This window comes from Lepus europaeus, chromosome 17 (assembly GCF_033115175.1).
Source record: "Lepus europaeus isolate LE1 chromosome 17, mLepTim1.pri, whole genome shotgun sequence".
Classification (NCBI taxonomy): domain Eukaryota; kingdom Metazoa; phylum Chordata; class Mammalia; order Lagomorpha; family Leporidae; genus Lepus; species Lepus europaeus.
Genome location: NC_084843.1, coordinates 34468972 through 34494068, shown reverse-complemented (window position 1 = coordinate 34494068; position 25097 = coordinate 34468972). Strand labels below are relative to the sequence as shown.

Genomic DNA, 25097 nt, shown 5'->3' with positions numbered 1-25097 from the left:
CACCATCGCAGCTTGCATGTACTTTTTGAGATGGCACTTCCTCCCTACTGTTCCTGGGAGCCCCTGGCAGGAGGCTGATGGGAAGCATGCAATGTGCGGTCATTTCATGGCATTAGGTGGACACCTTCCCCCTGCTGGCAGTGCAGGTCACACTCAAGTTCTGTGTAGGTAGACCAGAACTTCTCAGTTGGAACAGAGATGGGGAATCAGTAGAAAGCAAAATAACAGGGAGCACAATGTTTTCATGTTTATCTGTGGGCCAAATTTCGCCCAAAAGAGATATAAAAGTACATCAGGTCATTGGTTGCATTTGTAGGTCAAAGGTACACCTTATCAGCAGGGACTGTTATAAAAGCCCAAGGTTTCCAGCTCTTGGTGTCTCAGGAAGAAGAGAAGGCTCCGATGGATCTGGTGGTGGTGCTGGGGCTCTGTCTCTCCTGTTTGCTTCTCCTTTCACTCTGGAAACAGAGCCATGGGGGAGGGAAGCTCCCTCCTGGACCCACTCCTTTGCCAATTCTCGGAAATATCCTGCAGATAGATTTTAAAGACGTCAGCAAATCCTTACAAAAAGTAAGTATACATTATGATGCTCTAGTGGTTTATAAAGGGTAAATAAGTAAACTTAGATTTTAAAGATAATATATTTCTGGAGGTAAATTACTAAAATGTTTTATTTAAAGAAGCATTCCCAGGTTGGCACCGTGGCTTAACAGGCTAATCCTCCACCTTGCGGCGCCGGCACACCGGGTTCTAGTCCTGGTTGGGGTGCCAGATTCTATCCTGGTTGCACCTCTTCCAGGCCAGCTCTCTGCTATGGCCCGGGAAGGCAGTGGAGGATGGCCCAAGTGCTGGGTCCCTGCACCTGCATGGGAGACCCGGAGAAGCACCTGGCTCCTGGCTTCGGGTCAGCGAGATGCGCCGGCCGCAGCGGCCATTGGAGGGTGAACCAACGGCAAAAGGAAGACCTTTCTCTGTCTCTCTCTCTCTCACTATCCACTCTGCTTGTCAAAAAAAAAAAAAAAAAAAAAAAAAAAAAGCATTCCCCTGGTACTACAGTTTTTGTGTGTCCTTGTCAGAAATAGTTGACTGAAGTAATGCATTTTTCTAGTATAGGAATAGTTAAGTTGTAAAGTGAGTAAAAATATAAGATGATATTGCCTTTCTTTGTTTCGCAGTCATTTCAGAAATGATTTTGTGGCCTAAAAGTCAAGGGTAATAGAGTATCATGTGATTACTGATTTTATTAAAGAAGTTGTTTAGTGTTCATGTACTGCATTTTATTCAGATAAACCAAGAGAATTAAGCCACAGGAAGCAAATTATTGCTGGCATCAAGAAAATATCTATGATTCTACAAAAATACAAGTCAGTGAAAGAAAGAATGACTTTGGTTGGCTTAGTGGTAATGGAATCCTTTTGGTCTTTACATAGCTGCTGGTTGTGTCTGTGAATGCACATCATGGATTGAATTATCTTTCCATAAGATCTGCGTGTCTTTGCCCTGCCTCTGTGGTGGCCACTCTTTCTGTGTCAATAATACTTGCAGATCTTAAACTGGGCTGGGCATTTGGATTTTTGGGTGGCTATAAAATGGAAACATCTGGTATTTACCACTACTGTGTCTGATCCCTCTGGGAGGGCTTTGTAGGTGATCTGAAGCAGTGTCATTTGGCAGTTGGGTGTTAATCTAGGTTTGAACACTGAGTTCTGACAAAGTGCTCAGGCATCAGTGTCTGACAAAACACAATTTAAATTTGGGTCTTCTATTTCTTAGTCATGAGACAAAGAATTAGAAATTTTGTAAATTTTAGTCTCTTTATCTGTAGAACAGAATAAATTAGCCTTGCTCGATGTATTGACTAGCTGTGATAATTTGCATGCAAATTTTCCCTGCAATAGCCTGGCTGTTATGAGTCACCATTTGAGTAGCTATAGTGATAATCACCATATTTATATCTAATATCCAGAAATGTTTGATGTTGTACTTGGCAGAACAAAAATATCACCAATATGATGTTCATACCAGTCTGAGTGATGAACACTGTGTAGACAAAATGAGATTTCTTCTGCTAATATTGCATTTCCTTTTCTCTTTTCAGCTGTCAAAAGTCTATGGCCCTGTGTTCACTGTATATATGGGCATGAAGCCCACTGTGGTGATGTATGGATATGAAGCAGTGAAGGAAGCCTTGGTTGATCTGGGAGAGGAGTTTTCTGGAAGAAACATTTTACCAATAAATACAAAAGTTAATAAAGGATTTGGTCAGTGTTTGCATACATGTGTGTACATGTGTATGTGTGCATTTGTCAGTGATGGTGGAGAGGGGTGGGGAATAGAAATGTGAATGTCTCCTTCTGCACAGCTGGGCCAGTCCACAGGCTTGCCTGTGTCAGTTCCCTTTCCTTGCCTGGGATCCTCCTTTATTTTCCATTTCTCTTCCTATTAGGAGTAATTTTCAGCAATGGAAAGAGATGGAAGGAGACCCGGCGCTTCTCGCTCATGACCCTGCGGAATTTTGGGATGGGGAAAAGGAGCATTGAGGACCGAGTTCAAGAGGAGGCCCACTGCCTGGTGGAGGAGCTGAGAAAAACCAACGGTGGGTGACTTTATATGTCCTTAAGACTGTGACCTTTTCTCTAGTGATGATTACTCTATTTTTAATGTAATTTGAACAAATATATGTTATAGCTAAATCTTGCAAAAACACTAAGAGCAATATATAGAATGATTTATTTAACTCTTTATTTCCACATCCCTATTTTAAGTTGGCTTGGTTTTCAGCTTTCCTTATATTCTACTTTTTAATTTTCATTTTATGAATGTTATTTATTTTCTGTATTTTATGAAAAGTTGACATATGGCATTGTTGTAGATCCAGGGTTAGATGTCTTCTCTCATTCTTAGAGACAGCAAATACTGTGTCCATAGCATGCCCTTGTGTCGGACCCATTCTTGGGCATTGTGGTCACTGAGACACTCAAGGCTGTGAACTGAAAGAATGTCCTCAGAGCTGTAGGCAGATGGGTCATGGTTTTTATGTAGGCAGCAGCTGCAACAGTGGCACAGGTGACCATAACAGTAGCAGCTTTTAAGCAAACACAAGGCTTGGAATCCAAATGCTGGAATCCATAACAACTTTTGCAGCTACCCCTTTCAGTTCAGAGTCTGCATTATAGCTATATACACAAGTATGGAATCCAAATTCCATAGAGTCCTGTCATCAGCAGTGGCCAATACCGGAGCTGTGGTTAGAAGCTCCTTAGTTTTCTGGAACAGCTTTTGCAGCTCCCCTTTTCAGTACGGAGTCTGCATCAGGGCATCTTTAAAGCTATACACAACAGCTTGGAATGCCAACCTTGGAATCCACAGCACACAGAATTTTGCCATTCTCAGAAATCTCCTCATCTGCCTTTAAATATATGACCCTATGTTAAAACATATCAGATAGGAATTTTACAGATTGACATGTATTCAAGATTTTACATTTGAGAAACTTAAGAAACTTTAAAGAAACACCTAAGAATACAGGCAATGAAGCTTGACACTCAGACATAACTAGAACTTATGATGAATAATATCATACAATAGAGAAAGTAAATCTTTGTGATCAAGTTTTACCATTAATGTTAATACTGTAGTTCTTCTGAGAACAGAGGTCCTACATGGGAAGTTAGTACACTGTGACTCCTATGATTAATTTAACAATTAACACTCTTATGTGTGATGTCAGTGATCACTCAAGGCTCTTGATATGAGCTGCCTAGGCTATGGAAGCCTTTTGAGTTCCTCAAACTCCATCAGTATTCAGACAAGGCCATACAAAAAGTGGAAATTCTCTCCTCCCTCTGAAGAAAAGTACATCCTTCTTTGATGGCCACTCTTCTCCACTGGGGTCTCACCCAGGGAGGTTCTCCACATGACACCTTTTTGCACAAGTGTCCTGGCTTTCCACGCCTGAAATGCTCTTGTGGGCTTTTTAGTCAGACCAGAATGCCTTTAGGGCTGATTTTGAGGTCACTGAGTGCTACTTAAAGCAATTGCCACACTATGAGTCTGTTGTACAGACTCCTTCCCATGTGAGAGCATTTACTCCTCTTTAATTTTATTTACTATTAGTAGTTAACACTTGATTCTATTGACATGATCACTTTAAAATTTAAGATGTTACCATTACCATCTAGCCCAAGGGGATTTGCAATCTCATAATAAGTTTTAAACTGTACCCTTAGAAGTAAGTTCATAGGAATGTATGCAGAGCTATATAGCTTTACAGTCTCTCTGTAGGACCTGAGAAAATAAAAACAGACACAGCTCTTCACCAGTTTAATTATTCTTAAGCATTTTACATGGATACATTGTATTAGCTATAATTCCTTAATCCCATCTAGTAGAAGGGTCTCTCTTTCAGGGAGTCTCCCTAGGAACAGATGTGGAAGTACCCATAGTTAAATCACCTTGTAACCTGGGGAAACAGGAGGTAAAAAGGGCTAAACTTTGGCCCCGTTATATCTCTGATCTTCTACCTTAACCGGTAGTCTGACATCTCAGTACTACTATTCCTATTATAGAGCTTAATGCATATATATCATACCAAGGAAAATATAAACCACCCAGTCTGAGAAATGCCATTTCAGACTGTTAGAATCCTGCTGCAGAGGTGAAAATAACAAACTGGAATAAGGGGGATCTCTGGTGGGCCATGGGGACCACCATCTTGGGGCAGAAGTCTCACCCTAAATGACAGGAAGTAGAGCGTCCACCATGTTTTAAGCTCCTCCTCCGTGGCACTAACACATTTCTAAGCAACCAGACCAGTTGTCTGGCTCGAAATTAGCAATTGAAAGCTTGTACAATAAGGCCCAGGGACAAAGTAAATGTTTTAGAACTTTTTTTTTTTGGCTGCTCATACTAGTTAAAAACTCAACCTTAGTAAAGTACGTAAATTGTCTTTGAAACACACTACAACCACTCTAGAATCCTTAGGAGTTTTTCCTCCTTGTAAATCTGTTTTATCTCTCTTTGCACTATCAACAACACCAAAAGTCCTTAAAACCAGAAACTGCGAAAGAAACCAAATCCATGCCTTCCTTTTTGAAAGCTACCAGCTAAAGAAAGAAAAGAGGAAGAAAGAAAAAAAAATCTCCTTTGTCTTTTGCATAAGGGAGCTGCTCTTCTCCCCCAGTGTGGGGTGGCTCTGGCCACATGCCAAGTGGTCAACTACCACACTAGGCTCCTCTCCCTGCACTGATATCAGCTCGCTTTGAGTGTGTTGCGGCGGCCGTCTTAACTCTCAGAGCAGTGCACTGGCCTCTTGAGTGGGCTGCCAAGTGCTCATGCAGGGCGGGGCAGGCCATCCACACACACACTTGCACCTCTGCCGAGCTGCAACTCGGTGCGAATCTGTGTGCCATCCACACACACAGTCACGCTCCTGCCGAGCAGCTGCGGGCAGAACCAGCCTTGGATAACTCGGTGCGAGTCTGGGCGCTGTCCGTGCATGTGCTCCCACTCCCGCTGAGCTGCTGTGGGCCGAAATGGCCTTGGGGAATTCAGTGTAGTGCAGTCCCAATCTCTCAAGCAGGGAGGGGCCAGCACGAGTTGAGTTTGGAGGCGCAGCTCCCTGTGGGTGGCCCCCTGGCAGAACTGAGGCTGAGAGACCAGATCCAGGGCACCTGTGGTGCCCAGAATTGGTGCTGAGCCTGGGGCCAACTTGTACCATTCTACCCCTGCCTCACAACCAGCACCAGGGCCAAAGAAAATGACATGCCCCGCCCCTGCAAAGGCAGCATGGGTATCCCCACCAGGGCAGGTGCTTTGGACCCCTGTGTTCCGGTGGCTGGGTGTGCAGGGAAAGCAGGAACTCAGATTGGGGGAGGGAGAGGGTGCAGGCAGAGACATAGGTTCAGAAGCCACAGGAAATCTGCTCCCACCATGCTGCCTAGTTTTAAAATTTCTTAAAAATTCCACGTTAAAAATCCCTTCTTAAAAATTCCGTATGTTAAATGTCCCTCTGTGTTCACCATATAATATTGGAAATGACCCCCTGATGGACCCCAAGTTTGGGAATCCAATGTGCTCGGGTGGTCGCCCAAAGACCCAAACTCCAGACTGGTAGATGCAAAAGCAAGAGGATTTTTATTAGGCATTTGTGCAAATGGGCTCCCTGTCACCAGAGGCGAAGAGAAGCCCTGAGCAGCAGTTACAAGCATCTTTTAAAGGCAAAAACCACAGGATTAACATATTTCGTAGGGTTTGGTTTGATTGGCTAGTTTAAAGGTTACCATGTGTACTCATTGGGTCCTTTTAGATGGGGAGTGGCTGCCCCGGGCAGGGGTAAGGGGGCTATTTTCTCAGAATACCCGAGGAATGTTCTGCCCGTTAATCTCAGTGGAACATCTTAGAAGGGCGTCTGTGAAACCTGCCTGAGATCGGGCCCTGTTTCTTTTTCTTTTTTTTTTTTTTGACAGGCAGAGTGGACAGTGAGAGAGAGAGAGAAAGGTCTTCCTTTTGCCGTTGGTTCACCCTCCAATGGCCGCTGTGGCCAGCGCACCGCGCTGATCCGATGGCAGGAGCCAGGTGCTTATCCTGGTCTCCCATGGGGTACAGGGCCCAAGGACTTGGGCCATCCTCCACTATACTCCCTGGCCACAGCAGAGAGCTGGCCTGGAAGAGGGGCAACCGGGACAGGATCGGTGCCCCGACTGGGACTAGAACCCGGTATGCCGGCGCCGCAAGGTGGAGGATTAGCCTAGTGAGCTGTGGCGCCGGCCGGGCCCTGTTTCTTATTCTCAGGCCTAGTTCCTTGTTTTTAGTTCAGCAACATTTTTACCCCCAAGCATTAGTAAGCAAAGCTGATGTGTACAGAAGCAAGAGATCTGCAATTAGCTCTTAGCCACACTCTCCATAAAGCACACCAAACGCCAGAGTAAGGGTCTCCCCGGGTTTTTCACCCCTAAAATATATATCAAAATGTGGCCCCTTAAAATTCCCCAGAAGCGCCAACTGAGATGCCTGCCTACTTCAAAATCACCTTTACTTATTGCTATGATGTGAATTCTGGGTTTTTAACATATGAAGTTTGTTGAACTTTTGAATATAGCAATTTTATTCAAATGTTGCTCACTGAAAAACAAAACAGAAAAACAAAAAGCCAAAAACAAACTTTCTTCTGCTTTCTTTAATGTAAAATGATGAAATTGGCCTAAATGATGGTCACATTAAAAAAAATTGATTGATAGTTACACAATGTTCTATAAATGGTTATGTTGAGCAACAATCTACACCTCTACAAGGCTACAGGCTTTGTTCATGTAAGTTAAGTGTATAGCTCAAATGGTGATTATGAATGTTTCCTAGGACAGGAATGATTTTTTTCTTTCCACATCAAAGAAATAAAAGGACTCCATTCATCAATGTAGCCTCTGTGTTTGCCCATGTCATTTAAATTTGAAAATTTATAACTTCATTTTAATTTTAGGCAAACAAACCTGTCATAATTTGTGTCCATTTGCCCTAGTTTCTTTTCACATTCCATGGATGGTTTGCTATCTATATTTGTTCCATCAAACACCTGAATTGTTTCACTTTCTTTAGTGTTCCTGTCTGTAGTTTCCACACATAGATTCCTCAAGTATTGAATATTTATAAAAGTTTCCTATTTCCTTACTTAACTGTCTTTAAGTTTTCAGAATACATATAATTCTACATTAATAATGTGAGTTATTAAATGTTTTAAAAGTGGCCTCTAAGATTTTTTTTTGAGATTTAAAATATTCATTAGAGTCAAAGGCCTCCAAGCAGAGCAGCATGGAGGGTGGCTTCCAGGAGAATAAACCCAAAGGGGCTGGTGGCAGTGGGCTTTTTAAGTACAATTTCTGAAGGAAAAAGAACTTGACAATCAGATTGGCATTCAGTTACCAGGCAGGGACAATAACCATGGAAAGACCTCATTGACAATTCTCTACCCTGTCTGGCCAGCTAAGGGTGGGATATGTAACCTAGGTAACTGGTTTTCACAATAAACTATGAGCTCAGGAAGAGCTCCCTTGCTATTCTTATGGTAAATTTGGAGATTCCAAAGGAAGGAGGGCAGCCTGTTTGTTCTTGCTAAAGAGAACATTTAGGTGGAGGAAGCAAATATTTTACACCCCAAATTCCACTGGGATCCCCATCTGACTTCTCACATTCCCACCTCCCGAAGATTGAAACTCTAACATCTGTTAGGAGGGACTGGAAGATGATCCCTCTGGCTGCTTCATGCTGGAAAGGTGCTAAGACAGGGTTTCAGCAGGAGGTGGCTTCTCAGCAGGAGGTATCTTCTCCAGGGGAATGCAGTGCCAGCTTGCAGAAACTGCTTCCATTGGAGGTTTCATGTGCATGGCCACCTAGAATTTTATGTTTTTCTTAGTCTGGAGAAAACAAATCTAACAAGCATTTTAACTCTCAGGATCTAAAACCGAGGATAGAGGCCCTAAGAAAAGTATCCAAACCCTGAGCAAGTTTTTTCATTGAGAGGCAAAGGGCTTGAAAATTATCAGGTGGGCTTCAAGGCCTTGTCAGTCATGAGGCTCAGACCTATAAGATTCTACCCTCCAAAATAACCTTGACCTAGGGTTGGAATCCAGAAGCAGTGATGCTTTCTTCTGGCATTCGATGTTTTTGGAGAAGCCAGAAAACTATTATTAAATAAGTGAAAACGGAATGGAATGGAAAGAGTATTGTTGTTCTAAGCACTTTGAAGATTTTGCTGATCAGTTAGTCTGCATGTAAATATTATTTTAGATCCTAAAATTACCTCTGCTTGTTAGTTCAAAGGCTAAAATCTTGTATGGATGTTTTGATAGTGTTTAAAAGTGTTTCCCATTCTTCAGGCTCTCCCTGTGATCCCACCTTTATCCTGGGCGCTGCTCCCTGCAACGTGATCTGCTCCGTGATTTTCCAGAACCGTTTTGATTATAGAGATCAGACTTTCCTTGCCTTGATGGGAAAATTCAATGAAAACTTCAGGCTTTCAAATTCCCCATGGGTACAGGTGAGACCAGGGTCCTCTGTTTCTGACAAAACATTTCTCCTTCTTTCACTGATGAGCTCAGAATTGTACATTGTTGTGTAGTCTCTCCGCTGTTCAAACACTCACTTCACAGCACGGTCCATAGAATTTTGTCTGGAAGTTAATTCTTTCTCCTTTTTGTTTTCTTTTTATTTTTCCAGTGGCTCCTTTTCCCCTTCTCCATGCTTTTCTTATATAGGCTGTAGTTACTTCTTTAGTGACTTTACTATTTCTAAAAAGTACAAATGTTTGCCTTGTGTGGTCTCTGAATCTCTGCTCCCTTAGCTTGTGTTCAGCTGGTTTTGACAGAGATTACTCTTATGGTGAAAGTGAAAAATGAGAACGAGACGGAGACATATATACAATGAGAAAGAATGTGAGAGAGATAGAGATAGAGAGACAGAGACAGAGAGAGAGAGAGAGAAGGCAAAGGAAATAAAGGGAGAAAGAAAGAAAGGAAAAAAGAAAGAGAAAAGAAAGAATGAGAGAAAGAGGAAAGAAAGGAGCTGTGTTGGGGCATTTTTCATCTCATGCTTTACTTGTTAATTAAACTGAACCCAGGTATCCATCGCAGGTGAAAGTTCAGGGTTTTCTCAAGTCTTTTTTTTTTTTTAATTTAATTAATTTATTTGAAAAGCAGAGATATAGAGAGAGACAGAAACATCTTCCATCTGCCAGTTCACTCCCCAAATGCCTGCAATGGCTGGAGCTGGGCCAGGCTAAAGCCAGGAGCCAGAAGCTTCTTCTGGGTGTCCCACATACGTGCAGGGATCTAAGGACTTGGACCATCTTCTGCTGCTACCCCATGCTCATTAGCAGAGAGCTGGATCAGAAGTGGAGCAGCTAGGATTTGAACCAGTGTCATATGGGATGCCAGTGCTCAGGTGGAAGTTTAACCTTCTATACCACAGCACCAGCTCCCATTTTCTTTAATAAAAAAAATTCATTTGCTTTCATTTTACTTGAATGGCAGAGAGAATGGGCAAGACAGAGACAGCCAAAGACTGATTTTCTGTCCTCTGATTCACTCTTCAATTGCTCACAACAGCCAGACATGTGCCAAGCTGAAGTCAGGACCATAGGCCACACACAAGTTTTTCTGTGGGTGTCATGGACCCCAATACATAAGGCATCACCTATTGCCTCGCAGGGCCTGCATTAGCAGGAAGCTGAAATTAGAAGTTGAACTGGGACATGAACAGAGGCATTACAATAAGGAATGTGAGTGTCCCATGTGACGTCTTAACCACTATACTCAGTGCCTGCTCCTCCATTATTTTTTCTTTGAAAAGTTAAAAATTCCTTTACTTTTTATTCCTGACTGTATTCTCACCATGTACAGGGCAATATATTTGATGTAATGAAAAAAAATGACAAAGCTTCAACAGTTAAAAGACCTCAAGAATGTACATCTAATTGGCACTACATTGCATTAATCAACAGCTGAACTTTCGGCAAATTGTGGCTATGACAAGGTTTCCTGTTTAAGCTGCAGTGACTTTTCTGACTGTGGGTCATTGTTCCTTCTGTGGCAGGTTTTTATTGTTGCTGATGCACCTGGGATGACTGTTTCAAACTAGCCTGCAACTTTCCCTATAACTCCTTGCACTCTCATGCTAAGAACTATAGCCCCTTATTGCTGTTTTTTAGAACCTTCTACTACCTGATCCACCACTTCCACCACCAACTCCATAACCACCACCAAAGGCACTACCCAAGTTACTTCCTTCAAAAACGCCTTCTTCCATGGCTCTATACTCTATTGCTGCCATCCACTAAAACTTCCAAAACCATTGTAGTTCCCACCACCATGATAGTTACCTCCAAAATATTCTTCCTTCATTGTAACCATCATATTCTCCTCCATCAATTTCACCCCTTTGATTTCTGTATCTTGTCCACCATAGTCTCCTCTGCTACTACAACCAGGACCACCAACATCATCTCCCAATCCACTGTATCCACCATAACTGTTTCTATAATATCCTCTGCTGTCATCACCTCTACCACAATTGTTTCCACTTCTACCCAAATTTCCACCATGGCCAAAATTACCTCCACCATCTCCAGAGTTTCCTCCATGACCCATAGAGTTGCCAAATCCCCCTTCATGGCCTCTTGATGATCCAATAGCAGTCTAGATCTCTTGTTTTGTAATATATAGTTTTCATCTCACAACTCTGCCAGCTAATAACATAGTATTTCCGAACAACAATTTTATTAACTCGGTCAAGACAATTAAAAGTTACAAATGCAAATCATCTCTTTTCTCCAGTCTGCCTATTTTCACTAACTTCTATGGTTTCAATAGTTTCATACTTCTAAAAGTAATCTCTCAACTTATGTTCTTCTGGGTGTCCTTTAATACCACCAACAAAAATCTTCGCTGTTAGGTGGGCATCAGGTTTTTATGAGCCCCTTTCTAGAAACAGCTGTCTTTGGTTCCACTCCACACCCTTCAACCTTGTGTGGTTGAGCACACATTGCTGCATTTGCCTCTTGCACACAAGAGTAAGTCATGAAACCAAAGCCTCTGGAGCCTTTCATCTGGAGCTCTTTGAGTACACACAATCTTGGAAAGTTCCCCATTTCTCAGAACGTCTCCTTAAACTCTAATCTGTGGTTTCAAAGATCAGACTATTAGCAGTTTCTCTGCTTCTTTGGAATCATGGACCTCCATATTCAGGTTGGATTTTCCTCACCCAGCTCTAGTTTAATATATCCCTCAGTTCTTTTCCTAGTCTATGTCTGTCCAGTATATGTTTGTAGTTTCGTGAATTTCTCAGTATATGGGGGCACTTTTGAATGCCCTAATTGTCTAAGTTATTTTCTCCCTAGCTCTTCTTCCCTGGATCTTAGTGCTCTATCTTGTATCTCAATTGTAATATTTTGCTCTAGGTTGTCTATTTGCCTTATAAGATTTTGAAGAAATGGCTGCTTCTTTTCCACCCTGAGTGAATTCCAAATTAGATTAAAAAGTGACAAGTGTCTTGTATGATCTTTAGGATGTTCTCAGACAGGTTTAGAACAGAGAAACACCACCTCTTCTTCTGGAACCATGGACCAGAATCTCATTAGGAACAAGGCTGTCCTTGCCAAGATCACTATCAATTCAAGGAGGGAGATAGAACAATGGCAAATAAAAATGTCACAATGCTTTTCTACCATTTTAAACTTATTTTTTCTTTCATTTATCTTTCTGTTGTTGTTCTAAACCTTTGACTGTTGTCTAGAGTTCTGGTAATGTTGACTGAGACTGGTTTTGCTTGATTTCTCAAAATTTTTTTCAGGAAATTGTACTTTTGAGCCATCTGTTGTGACATTTTTGTCACATTGCTAAGTGAATATTTGACACTACAGTCTTGTCCATATTGTAGTGTAATGGAGTAGATGCCTGGGAAATAGAGCTGATATCTTTATTTTATTGAGAACAGAATATAAATGTCTGGAAATGGAGCTGGAATTCAAGCCCTTGGCTGATGGTTTTCCCATCAAACCTGAAAGCCCAGTTTCCAGGTAATCCTTGGGTGATTGCCCAACAGCATGCTCAAGCTCCTAAATGAGGATCCCAGGCTCTTGTTTAAAAGCTTTTGCCACCCACATGCTTGTGTACAATTCACCTTAGAGAACTCTTCCTTAGATTCTTTGGCTGAGATATCCTAATTAGGAATGTCAGGGAGGTTGAATGTTTGGGGGCACAGGTGCCACTAGGAAGCTCAGAATGGGTAGGAGTGTTTGACAAAGCAGGGTTAACTGACAAAATGTTTGGTTTGGGATAGATGCCAAGCCTTCCTTCCCTCTGTGTTCATCTACAGAATGTGAATGATCACAATTCATGCCAGTCTATATTTTGAGGTTGTAGGGAAGAGTTGATGTATAAAAATGAGAACTGACATAAAATAATGAGAGAAATGAATGAGAAAAGAGATTATTGTCATATTTGATCATGGGGCCAAGATTTTCTACTTTATACCTCTCTGTCAGCACCAAGGATTAATTTATCTAAACATTCAAATGCTGCTGCTGAAAGTAGAAATGTTTCCTTTATTATAGTTTTAAAGCAGAGGTTTGTGTGTTGTGTTGTGTATATGTCATCAATAAATGTGCTTAATTTAGTAATTATTTTTTTAAGGTCTGCAATATTTTTCCAATTCTTATGGATTATCTCCCGGGGACTCACAAAATAGTACTTAAAAATGCTGCTTATGTAAGAAATTATATTTTGGATAAAATGAAAGAACATCAAGAATCTCTGGACATTAACAACCCTCGAGACTTTATTGATTGCTTCCTGATCAAAATGAAACAGGTAAAATGTTATTTATTTGCATTCTGTGGATTATTGATAGTTTCTGTATTTGTTGAGACTATCCAAATGTTCAGATAAGAAATATGTGGCCAGCACTATGAGTACCTGCTGTGCTTATGGATCTTGACTAAGCATCATAGAAGAGTTAAAATGAATTGTTAAACAGCTAGAATATATGGGCTGTGTTTTAATAATAATTATCTGAGGATACACAGAATATGCACACTTCAGTTAATATGGAAATCAAATAAGTTAAAAAATTAAAAATATCAAGCCATATATTGAATGTAATCATGTTCATATCCTACAGACTGTGGGAGAATGGGAATCAAGGTTTTAATCTAGCTAGGTTTCCTGCATGTCTGGAGGTTTCATGAAAAAAAGTTAGTTGACCAGCTGGTGCTGTGGCATAGTAGGTTAAGCCTCTAACTGCAGTGCTGGCATCCCATATGGTTTTTGGTTCTATTCCTGGCTGCTCCTCTTCTGATCTAGCACCCTGCTAATGTGCCTGGGAAGCCAGTGGAAGATGGTCCAAGTGCTTGGACCACTGCACCCACATGGGAGAGCCAGAAGAAGCTCCTGGCTCCTGGCTTTGTTTTGGCCACCTCCAGCTACTGTGGCCATTTGATGAGTATACCAGTGGATGGAAGACTTTTTTCTCTCTGTAACTCTGCCTATCAGATCAAATAAAATAAAATTAAAAAAAATTATTTGAAAAGCAGAGTTACACAGAGTGAGGGAGAGAAAGAGACAGAGAGAAAGAGGGAATGGGAGAGGGAGGGGAGAGAGAGAGAGAGAAAGAGATCTTTCACCCTCTGGTTCACTCCCTAAATGACTGCAACAGGCAGGATGGGGCCAGCCTGGAATTCCATCTGGGTCTCCCACATGGGGGGCAGGGGCTCAAGTATTTGAGCTATCTTCTGCCACTATGAGCATGGTTGTGCAGATATCTCTTAGATATATTGTATTCAAGTCTTTTGGGTATATTCCCAGTAGTGGGATTGCTGGATCAGATGGCCCGTGTAGTTCTAGTTTTTTTTTTTTTTTTGAAAGGGGAAAGGATTTATTAGTGGGGAAAACTGACAGACTGGAGGGAAGGGGTGAAGAGGGAAAAAGAGAGAGAGGAGAGCAAATTCCATTAGGGTGGGGGGGGTGGAGCTAACACAGGAGGTTGGGTCATGGGGCTTAGGACCAAAGCCTGTGGGCCAGGGCCTAAGATGGTGAGTGAGGCATAGATGGCGCCACATGGAGTGCACCATTTTACTAACATTTCCCCCTTTTGTGTTTTATAAAGCAGGAGTTGTATGGGATTACATTAGCCCCAAAAGTATAAGAGGGGTAGAGGGATGATGGTCTGCCTTTAGAGCTCCTTCCTGCTGACATGGGGCAATGAGGTACTCTCTGCTGCATTGGGGTGATGTCTCAAGCTGCTGTTTCCTAGGTGGGGAGCTGAGTATATGCCTGTAGCAGTGTTTGGTTGATTGCCAGGTTGGTGAAGGCCTTGATTTATTCCATTATCACCTCCTGTAAACACTTAAACAGACACGGTAGTATAAAAGGGTGAGAATAGCAACCAATGATCCTAAGAGTGGCATTAACCAAGTAATGAGAGGACTTCATAGAGGAGAGGAAATGAGGGGCGGGGGTGTCTCTGGACCCTAGTGAAGACTGCTTGAGGAAGTAATTTAAAGCTGATCCCAACCAAGACTGAAAGGCCACTCATTTTTTTGTGGATAGAAGAGTTTGTCTGCAGAGAAATTCTGAACAATCATAAAACATTAAGTTGTGGAGAGGCCCATCAATACACACTGGTCAGGAATACAGCCATTGATGTTAGAGTAGAGGCTATGATTACAATGAGGCCCCAAATGGACCAGATAGGGTCCAAACAAAGGAAGAGTCACTGTTGGAGGCCCTAAGAAAGGTGCTGTCTAAGTCACGAATAAGTTCTCTGATTGAGAGGTAAAAGGAAACTGACAGAAGGGGCCTGGTAATAATCTGGTGGGCTTTAAGGCCTAGCCAGTTGTGAAGCCCAGGCCTGCCATCTCTTCACATGGGATACATCCTAAGGGCGACCTGAACCTCTTTGGGGAATGGCACCCTGTTGACTTCCATTACCTAGCTGGTCTGGGAGAAAAGCTGGCCAGGTAAAGGCAGGTGACATCTCTAACAGGAACTTTACATTTCTGCCTGCAATGTTACTGACCCTACTTGGCCGTCCCCTAAGTGGTGGTGGTTAATTTGGCAGCAGGGCTGAGTGAAGGGTTTTTCAGCTTAGAGCCAGCAAGGCCTGTAGCTCTGACTTGAAGTCCTTGGACTCCAGGGCAATTCCATCTCCAGTGACCCAACTCTTGGCTGGTAGAGCTGCCAGGGCTCTTCATAAGCTGACTCTGGTGAGTATTTTCCACATTGAAAGCCACTGCAGTGGACTGGCCTGTTGGGTCTCCTTGAGGGCAGTTCACTGTACAGAGCAGCCTTTAATAGGCCTGCCACCTTTCTTTACATTGCTTCTGATGCCTAGCTTTCTTTTCTTCCCGGTTTTTGTTAAAGCAGACAAGAGAATGCAAGTCAAAGGAGTGCTCAAGTCCCATCTCTAAACTCTGTGGCCTAAGCTAGAAGTCTATTGTCACAGGCATGTTCTGATAGTGATTTTTTTGAGGTAGACAATGCCCAAGAGGAAAGCTATGTCCTCACTTTAAAACTTTCTCTCCCTTTGGTCTGAAAGGGAGGTTTTGCCTGTTTTCTGTGCCAATGGCAAAGTAATCCTAGCTGTGAAATTATAATTTAAGCTCTCCCTTTGGCTATGCTATTATAATAGAAAATGTTAGCCATTGCTTTTTATAAGATCTAAGATCAAATTGTACATCTTGGAGAGTTCTTCAGTATAGAGTCAGTTTCCCATCTTGAAGAGAATAGAAAAATGAGGGAATAGGTCAGGCTTAGAATAGAGAAATGAGGGAGCAAGTCACAGATCGCTTACTGACAATAGCAAAATGAAATGAAAACTTAGCAAGTAATTTCAGTCGTTAAATGACAACTTATGAAACCATTACTAGAAAGTCCAATGCCTTCTATAAATTTAAAGAATACATGTATTGGGAAACATTTCTTAAATATCTAACAAGTGTAGCTTGTTTGACCAGCAAACTCAAAGACAAACATATAAAAACATTTTTAGTTTCTTTTCACCAACAAATTTTAAACATCTGATATAGAGATTTAGGTCACATGACTCAAAATCTATCTTTGATTAATTTTGGCAGTTTAAATTTATGGACAATCTTTATCTATAACCCAATTAAAACAGAGTTCTTAGTAAATTTTCCCATGTAAACATACAGTATGTATACACATATAACATAACATACAAGATAGAACAATAAAGCAGTTTCAGTAATAGCTTCTTAACTCTGTAACTTTTTTAAAATTACATATTGATTTGAATTACTTTCTGCTCTTGGTAACCTGAATTAACCATACTTTCTCTCCATTGGAACCGGTAGTGCGTTATTGGATTCACCTGCTTACAGAGCCATCCCAAAGTACTGAATACAATAGGAGTGGCTGGGTAAAGTCCATCAGAACCTATAGAAGGACAGCTAAACACAGAGCCAACAATGTTTTAGTTTTTATGAGTAGCATATCTGATGTACAAAACTGTGGATGACAAAAGACTTTAAATAGACACATTTAAAATTATAAACTCATTAACCAACAAGAGGCACTTGCTTACTCCACACAGTATTTTTGAAAGCACCCATAGGCTTTTACAAAGCATTTCAACCTTTTAGGCCTCTGGGCCTTTCTCATTAAGACAACCATCACATCTGGTAACACAATATCATTAGACTTTTTAACTTTCAGACATTTGTATTAGTAGCATTTTATATTATCAAAACTTAAAATTTAGCACCACTTCACATCTTGACAGTACCTGTAATATAATCCAAATAGCCTGATTAGTTGTTGTCTCCACAAGATGAGAGACATATATCCTTTGACATTTCCAGGGGCCCATCTGGAAATATCAAAGTCCAAATTCTTTGGAACTTTGAATTTTTTTTTTTTTGAATGCCTGTCAAGGATGCCAAGAAGGCTTAAAATATCTGGTTGAAATAGGATCCCTTAACTTGATGACATAATATAAACCAGATTTGATCATTGTTGCAAGATGATCACTCAAATGTTTTAGAATAAGCATATATTCAAACAAATCATAACTCTTTTTTTAAAAATTTTTTTTCTTTTTTTATTTTTTGACAGGCAGAGTGGACAGTGAGAGAGAGAGCAGAGAGAAAGGTCTTCCCTTGCTGTTGGTTCACTCTCCAATGGCCACCGTGGCTGGCGTGCTGCGGCCGGTGCACCGCGCTGATCCGATGGCAGGAGCCAGGTGCTTCTCCTGGTCTCCCATGCGGGTGCAGGGCCCAAGCACTTGGGCCATCCTCCACTGTACTCCCTGGCCACAGCAGAGAGCTGGCCTGGAAGAGGGGCAACCGGGACAGAATCCGGCGCCCCGACCGGGACTAGAACCCGGTGTGCTGGTGCCGCAAGACGGAGGATTAGCCTAGTGAGCCACGGCGCCAGCCACAAATCATAACTCTTAACAAGAAACTCAGCTGTTTGTAAACAATTAGAAACTAACAGAGACATTAAGAAAACATAATAGATTATTTTAACATAACACAAAACCTGTGTCTCTTTGGTTGTTCCAAAAATTAGAAATAAAATCTTCAATTTCAGAGCTTGTGTATTGTTCCCACAATTTGGAACAGTTTTAACAGAGTCAGAACTAGGGAAGAAAGAATAGCTTACTGGAGCTGGCTAGAAAACTGAACAGAGAGTCACCAATTAAACAAAACTATCAAAAGGGTATGCTACAGGTTTTAAACAGATTTTTAAGACAATTAAAAATATTTAGTAACATATGTATTGCAAAAACCTGGTTGATTTAATAGAGGATCAGATTCTAACTAAAAATACATTTTTCAAATAAGGTAACACATCAAATTTCAGCCTTAGTTACTTTTAAGCAATGTTGAACTATTTTTCATGGACAATTTATGAAAATATGTTTGTTAGCAAACCCAAATAGTTTTTCTGTAGAATTTAAGGTGCTGAGAGTACCAAAGTTTACATTTAGACACATTTATCTCATTTGCTGTTTCCCAATTTGTATTTAGCAGTTATACCTAAATGACTTAAGATGATGATATTGTATTATATCTCTATCTGAATTAAGGCCAAAATTGCATTCATATGGAATTCCACCCTTTTTATAAAACTCTAGCTATAAATCAATGATATTAAACCAAAGATTACAAAGTCTACTTTAGGGGCTATAATGAGTACTGATTACCCATTGCTCTATCATTGGAAACCTGTTAAAACAAATTGCAAAATAAGTGCAGTAGTTAGAAAGCAATATTTTTATTTATTATACTTAATTTTTAAAAAAGCTTTATTTATTTGAAAGTCAGAGTTACACAGAGAGAGGAGAGGCAGAGAGAGAGAGGGAGGTCTTCCATCTGCTGGTTCACTCCCCAGTTGGCTGCAACTGCCGGAGCTGCGCAGATCTGAAGTCAGGAGCCAGGAGCTTCTTCCAGGTCTCCCACGTGGGTGCAGGGGCCCAAGGACTTGGGCCATCTTGCACTGCTTTCCCAGGCCATAGCAGAGAGCTGGATTGGAAGTGGAGCAGCCAGGACTCAAACTAGTGCCCTAATGGGAAGCCGGCACTTCAGGCCGGGGTGTTAACCTGCTGCGCCAAAGCGCCAGCCCCATGAAGTAATATTTTTAAAGGCAGCAATCTTCCTGGATTCGAAGAGAGAAATTCCTTCAAACTCAATGTTTAGTTACAGTTGCTTTTTTATCCTAAGAACAACTTAGGCCAATGATGCCCTAGTCAACAATCAGCCACTTGGGATTGCCTGTGAACCAAATGTTCAGGCAGCTGCCACAGTTCCCAAAGGTGACTGTGGGCCAGGGGTTGATGTGCCAAGGTGCACTGGAGTAGAGGTCAAAAGACATGATTTTCCTGTCTGGCTTGCTTGTGGTAAAACAAAAGAGCCATCAAAGGGTGGGATACCTAATTTGTTTTGCAGTAAACAGGGAGCTCAGAAGGATGGGATCACCACTCCCTTGCTATTCTTAAGGTAAAATTGGTACAGGATGGGGAGGGGCAAAGACCAGTTGGAGGACAAGGGCTGGAGGTTGAAAGCATGGAGACAGCCATTCCCAAACTTGCCATTGCTTCTCCATGAGGATCATTGATAAGACAGGAGGACTAGTCTTGGTTCTAATTATTATTATTTTTGTTGTAGAGATGTTTCACTTCTTTGGTTAAATTTATTCCTAAATAGTTGATTTTTTTTTTTTTTGTGGTGAGCATTTCTTTCTCTAATTCTGACAAAATAAAGAAATCTATTTTTAAAAAGATTGGTTGATTTATTTGAAAGGCAGAGTTACAGAGAGGCGAGGCAGAGACAGAGAGAGAGAGGCGAGGCAGAGACAGAGAGAGAGAGAGAGAGAGAGGTCTTCCACCCACTGGTTCATTCCCCAGATGGTTGCAATGGCTGGAGCTGTGCCAATCTGAAGCCAGGAACCAGGAGCTTCCTCCAGGTCTCCCACACAGGTGCAGGGCCCCAAGGACCTGGCTCCTGGCTTCGGATCAGCATGGTGCGCTGGCTGCAGCGTGCTGCCGGAGCGGCCATTGCGGGGTGAACCAAAGGAAAAAGAAGACCTTTCTCTCTGTCTCTCTCTCTCTCACTGTCCACTCTGCCTGTCAAAAAAAAATAAATAAAAATAAAAACAAATAAACAAAGATTTATTTATCTTGCTTGAAAGTCAGAGTTACACAGAGAGAAGGAGAGGCAGAGAGAGAGAGAGAGAGAGAGAGAGAGAGAGAGAGAAAGGTCTTCCACCTGTTGAGAATGTAGCATTTGGCCATAACAACCAGAGCTGTGCTGACCTGAAGCCAGGAGCCAGGAGATTCTTCTGGGTCTCCCATGTGGGTGCAGGGGCCCAAGGACTTGGGCCGTTTTCCACTGCTTTCCCAGGCCATAGCAGAGAGCTGGATTGGAAATGGAGAAGCCAGGACTCGAACTGGCGCTCATATGGGATGCTGGCACTGTAGGTGGCAGCTTTACCCGCTACACCACAGTGCCAGCCCCCTGGCATTTTTGTTTTGTCACCACACTTAGTCCATGTTCCTTTCCAGTGATGCTGAAATACTCATGTTCCTAACTGACATCTATGCCATCTCCCCTGTCATATACTCACATCTGTTTTGATAAATAGGGATAAAAGAGGGTGTGACATCAGTATCTCACTTCTTTTTTTTTTTAACTTTTATTTAATGAATATAAATTTCCAGTGTACAGCTTATGGATTACAATGGCTTCCCCCCCCCCATAACTTCCCTCCCACCCGCAACCCTCCCCTCTCCCGCTCCCTCTCCCCTTCCATTTGCATCAAGATTCATTTTCAATTCTCTTTATATACAGAAGATCAATTTAGTATAAAGATTTCAACAGTTTGCACCCACATAGAAACACAAAGTGAAACATACTGTTTGAGTACTAGTTATAGCATTAAATCACAATGTACAGCACATTAAGGACAGAGATCCCACATGAGGAGCAAGTGCACAGTGGCTCCTGTTGTTGACCCAACAAATTGACACTCTAGTTTATGGCGCCAGTAACCTTCCTAGGCTGTCGTCATGAGTTGCCAAGGCTATGGAAGCCTTCCAAGTTTGCCGACTCTGATCATATTTAGACAAGGTCATAAAAGAGAGAGTGAGGATAGTAACCAATGATCCTAAGAGTGGCATTTACCAGGTTTGAACAATTATACAGCATTAAGTGGGGAAGAGGGCCATCAGTACACACAGGTTGGGAGTAGAGCCATTGGTGGTAGAGTAGAGGTTATGATTACAAAGGAATGAGGCCCAAGTGCACTAGACAGGGCCTAGAACAAAGGACAGAGTCATTATTAGAGAAGCTAAGAAAGGTGCTGTCTAAGCTACAATGAAGTTTTCTGATTGAGAGGCAAATAGAACCTGATAGAAGGGGCTTGATAATAATCTGGTGGGCTTTAGGCCTTGTCAGTTAAGAGGCCCAGACCTATCTATCTCTTCACATGGGGTATATCCTAAGGGAGGTGTATCTCACTTCTAATATTACTGATGAGAAGCATTTCAGTTGGCCAACACAACTAGAAAAGGGGCTTGGAAGTGAAATTTTGAGGCAAGTGAGGGATAATCAGTTAAAGAAAAGAAGATTGGGTGAATTAATCTACATTCTCTGCCATACATGTTATTGTTATAGTATTTTTTTTAACTTTTATTTAATGAATATAAATTTCCAAAGTACAGCTTGTGGATTACAATGGCTTTCCCTTCCCATAACTTCCCTCCCACCCACAACCCTCCCCTCTCCCGCTCCCTCTCTCCTTCCATTCACATCAAGATTCATTTTCAATTCTCTTTATATACAGAAGATCAGTTTAGTATATATTAAGTAAAGATTTCAACAGTTTGCACTCATATAGAAACACAAAGTGAAAAATACTGTTTGAGTACTAGTTATAGCATTAAATCACAATGTACAGCACATTAAGGACAGAGATCCTACATGAGGAGTAAGCGCACAGTGAATTAATCTACATTCTCTGCCATACATGTTATTGTTATAGTATTTTTTTTAAAAAAACTTTTAATCTTAGAATAGTTTTAAATTTACAAAACAAAAACTGTGAAGTAGTATAAGTGTTCTCATTACTTCATGGTCAGGTTTCCCTGTTGTGAACATCTTATATTACTATGATATATTTGCCAGAATCTTTAAACCGCACCAAACTTTTCCTACTATTAACATCCCCCATATTAGCATGAAATACTTGTCATCATTGATGGACCACACCAAGCTTCCTTTACTTATTTTTAGAAAAAGATTTGTTTATTTATATTTGAAAGACAGAATTACAGAGAGAGAGAGAGAGAGAGAGAGAGAGAGAGAGAGAGAGAATCTTCCTTCTACTGGCCCATTTCTCAATTATTCTGCAATTTCCAGGGCTGGGGCAGGCCAATGAACGGAGCCAGGGGCTTCATCCAGGTCTCCCACAAGAATGCAGGGGTCCAAGTTCTTGGGCCGTCCTCTGCTGCTTTTCCAGGTGCATTAGTAGGGAGCTGGATTGGAAGTAGAGTACCCAGGATATTAACTGCTACCCATATGGGATGCCAGCATCTCAAGCAGCGGCTTTAACACACTATGCCACAATGTTGGAGTATTCCTTACTATTTTTTATTTGACAGGTAGAGTTATAGACAATGAGAGGGAGAGACAGAAAGGCCTTCCTTCCATGGGTTCACTCCCCAAATGGCCACTATGGCCAGTGCTGCACTATCTGAAGCCAGGATCCAGGTGCCTCTTCCTGGTCTCCCATGCAGGTGCAGGGGCCCAAGCACCCAGGCCATCTTCCACTGCCTTCCCGGGCCACAGCAGAGAGCTGGACTGGAAGAGGAGTGACCAGGATTAGAACCTGGAGCCCATATGGGATGCCAGCATCAAGGGCAGATTAACCAAGTGAGCCAAGGCGCTGGCCCCTCCCTTACTTTTTTAAAATAAAAATCCCTCTATTTGTCTTGCCTCTTCCCATCATTTTTTTTGGTTGATATTGAAATTTTTTGGTTTTGTTTTGTTTTTAGCTTCCATATATGAGTGACAACATACAATGTTTGTCTCTCCATGTCTAACTTCTTTCACTCACCATGATGTTCTCTAGTTCCATGCAGTTGAGATAGTTTTAATACTGCCCTTTCCACTTTGTAAGTTTGGTAGTCTTTACAGAAACCTGAGTTCTTTTAGATCAATTGTGATGAAATATGTTGGCAAAATATCAAATAATTCCTAGGAAAAGCACAACCAACAGTCTGAATTTACCACTGAAAACCTGATGATCACAGTGACTGATGTGTTTGTTGCTGGAACAGAGACCACAAGCACCACCCTGAGGTATGGACTCCTGCTCCTGATGAAGCACCCAGAGGTCACAGGTATGTTCATGATGAATGAGCAAGGCAGATATCAGCAGGTGTAGGGAAGCCAGTGCTGGTGTTCTCCCTCTTGTTTCTCTTAGAGAAGCTTCATCATTGAAATTCTGTGCTAGCAGCTATAATTTGTACAACTGTGTTCAATGGGTACCAATGAGAGAAATGTGCACAATAGGGGATAGTGACTGAGAGCAGTGAGGATCGTGTGAGCAGTAGTAAAATTCATACAACTCTGGGCTGGTGACATCATACTCTAGTTTTAGTATATGTGCTGCTGAAGCAAGCACAACCTCATACTCTAGATAAGTTGTCTGGGCTCCATGGGAAGGGGTTTGCAGCAGGCACAGACATCATGAACTGACCTGGGACTATCTGCTTGTTTTTTTCCTGAAGAACAGAACACTTTGAATAGTAGATTTTTTTTTTTTACAGATCTCTCATTATTCTGAAAATGTCATATTCTTACACTGGAGCAAGCACAACCCATGACTGAAAGTTTATTTATTGAAATATAGAAGATATGCTAGAAATTTGAGGAGGTAACCTGAGAAATTTCCACACTCTGGGAATTATACTCAGAGATTAAGTTTGTAAGGAAATTGTACACAGTTTGGCAGAAGTTGTGCCTAAGGAATTCATGAATCCAGGAATCTGAGTCCAGAAAAGCATTCGCCTATATTTTTATCTTCTACAAACCATTTTTAAAGTATTTGTTTTATTTACCTTTAAGCAGGTTCTGTTTCCATGCATCAGATTAACTACTCAGATTATGTTTTTCTGGTGTGAAATCCATTGGAGTGATGATAAGTTAATTACAGATGAGAATTCTTCCTCTTCCTGTTAAAGTACTTCACTGTACATCGGAAGCACACGGAGCAGATGGAGGGGTGGTACCCAGTCTGTAGAGACTGAAGTTCCAGCCTAAGTGCCATGAGAAGATTCTTCCTGAACGAGCAGACAGTCTGTGCCCCCACACTTCCCCCCCAACCCTTGGGAAGAAGAGAGAGTCCCAGAAGGTATAGAGAGGATAAAGCAGAAAACAGGAGGCTCTTCCACTCCAGGTTCCATCCTCATCTCAACTCATCTGAGAGCTGTTTTCTCCCATGGAAAAGGGAGATGCGTTCTCCAGAGAAACTGAACCTAAGAGGCCCAGCACAGGGACATCAGTCAGAGCCAGGGAAGGAGGGAGGTGCAGGGCAGATAAAGTCCCCTGGAACGTGGATGCCCTTAGCCACTTTGTACGTCTTGCTCCTTTACCCCCCCAGCCCTATGTAAACAGTAGAGAAAGAGTAGCACCAATGTAAAGACATCCATTTATTGCCACCAAGATAGAAAGTTCTCTCCAAATGCCCATAAACTGAATGAAATGAAAATACCCACCCCAGATGCAGGGCTATGGAATTTCAGAATACGAGGATTAAAAGGTAAATAATAAAACCATTCAGAGACAAATGAATTCATATACAAAGACTGAGTATGAGAATGGCCTTGGAATCCTCGAATAGCTCTCATCTTGTGTGTTGTTGTATTTTGAGACCTACAAATTGACAAATAATTCATTCTCTGCTTTCACTTTTTCAGACAGATACTAGAGGTTGTGTTCCATGCAAGTTTCTGAAACCAAATGGGAGAAAGTCTTGGGCGCCAGAGTCAGGAGATGGCTGATGCTGGGCTGATCCAAAGCCAGGAGC

General features: G+C 41.7%; 1 protein-coding gene across 1 annotated transcript in view; it reads left to right on the top strand.

Annotated features, from left to right (window-relative positions):
* Positions 1-365: 365 nt before the first annotated feature.
* The window catches only part of LOC133776223 (cytochrome P450 2C14), a 41452-nt gene continuing 16720 nt past the window's right edge, over positions 366-25097 (top strand). Inside the window, exons 1-6 of the mRNA XM_062215027.1 lie at positions 366-570; positions 2099-2261; positions 2447-2596; positions 8871-9031; positions 13182-13358; positions 23268-23409. Of these exons, the coding sequence (XP_062071011.1) occupies positions 403-570; positions 2099-2261; positions 2447-2596; positions 8871-9031; positions 13182-13358; positions 23268-23409 (961 nt within the window). The 5' untranslated portion in view covers positions 366-402. The remainder of the gene's footprint in view (positions 571-2098; positions 2262-2446; positions 2597-8870; positions 9032-13181; positions 13359-23267; positions 23410-25097) is intronic.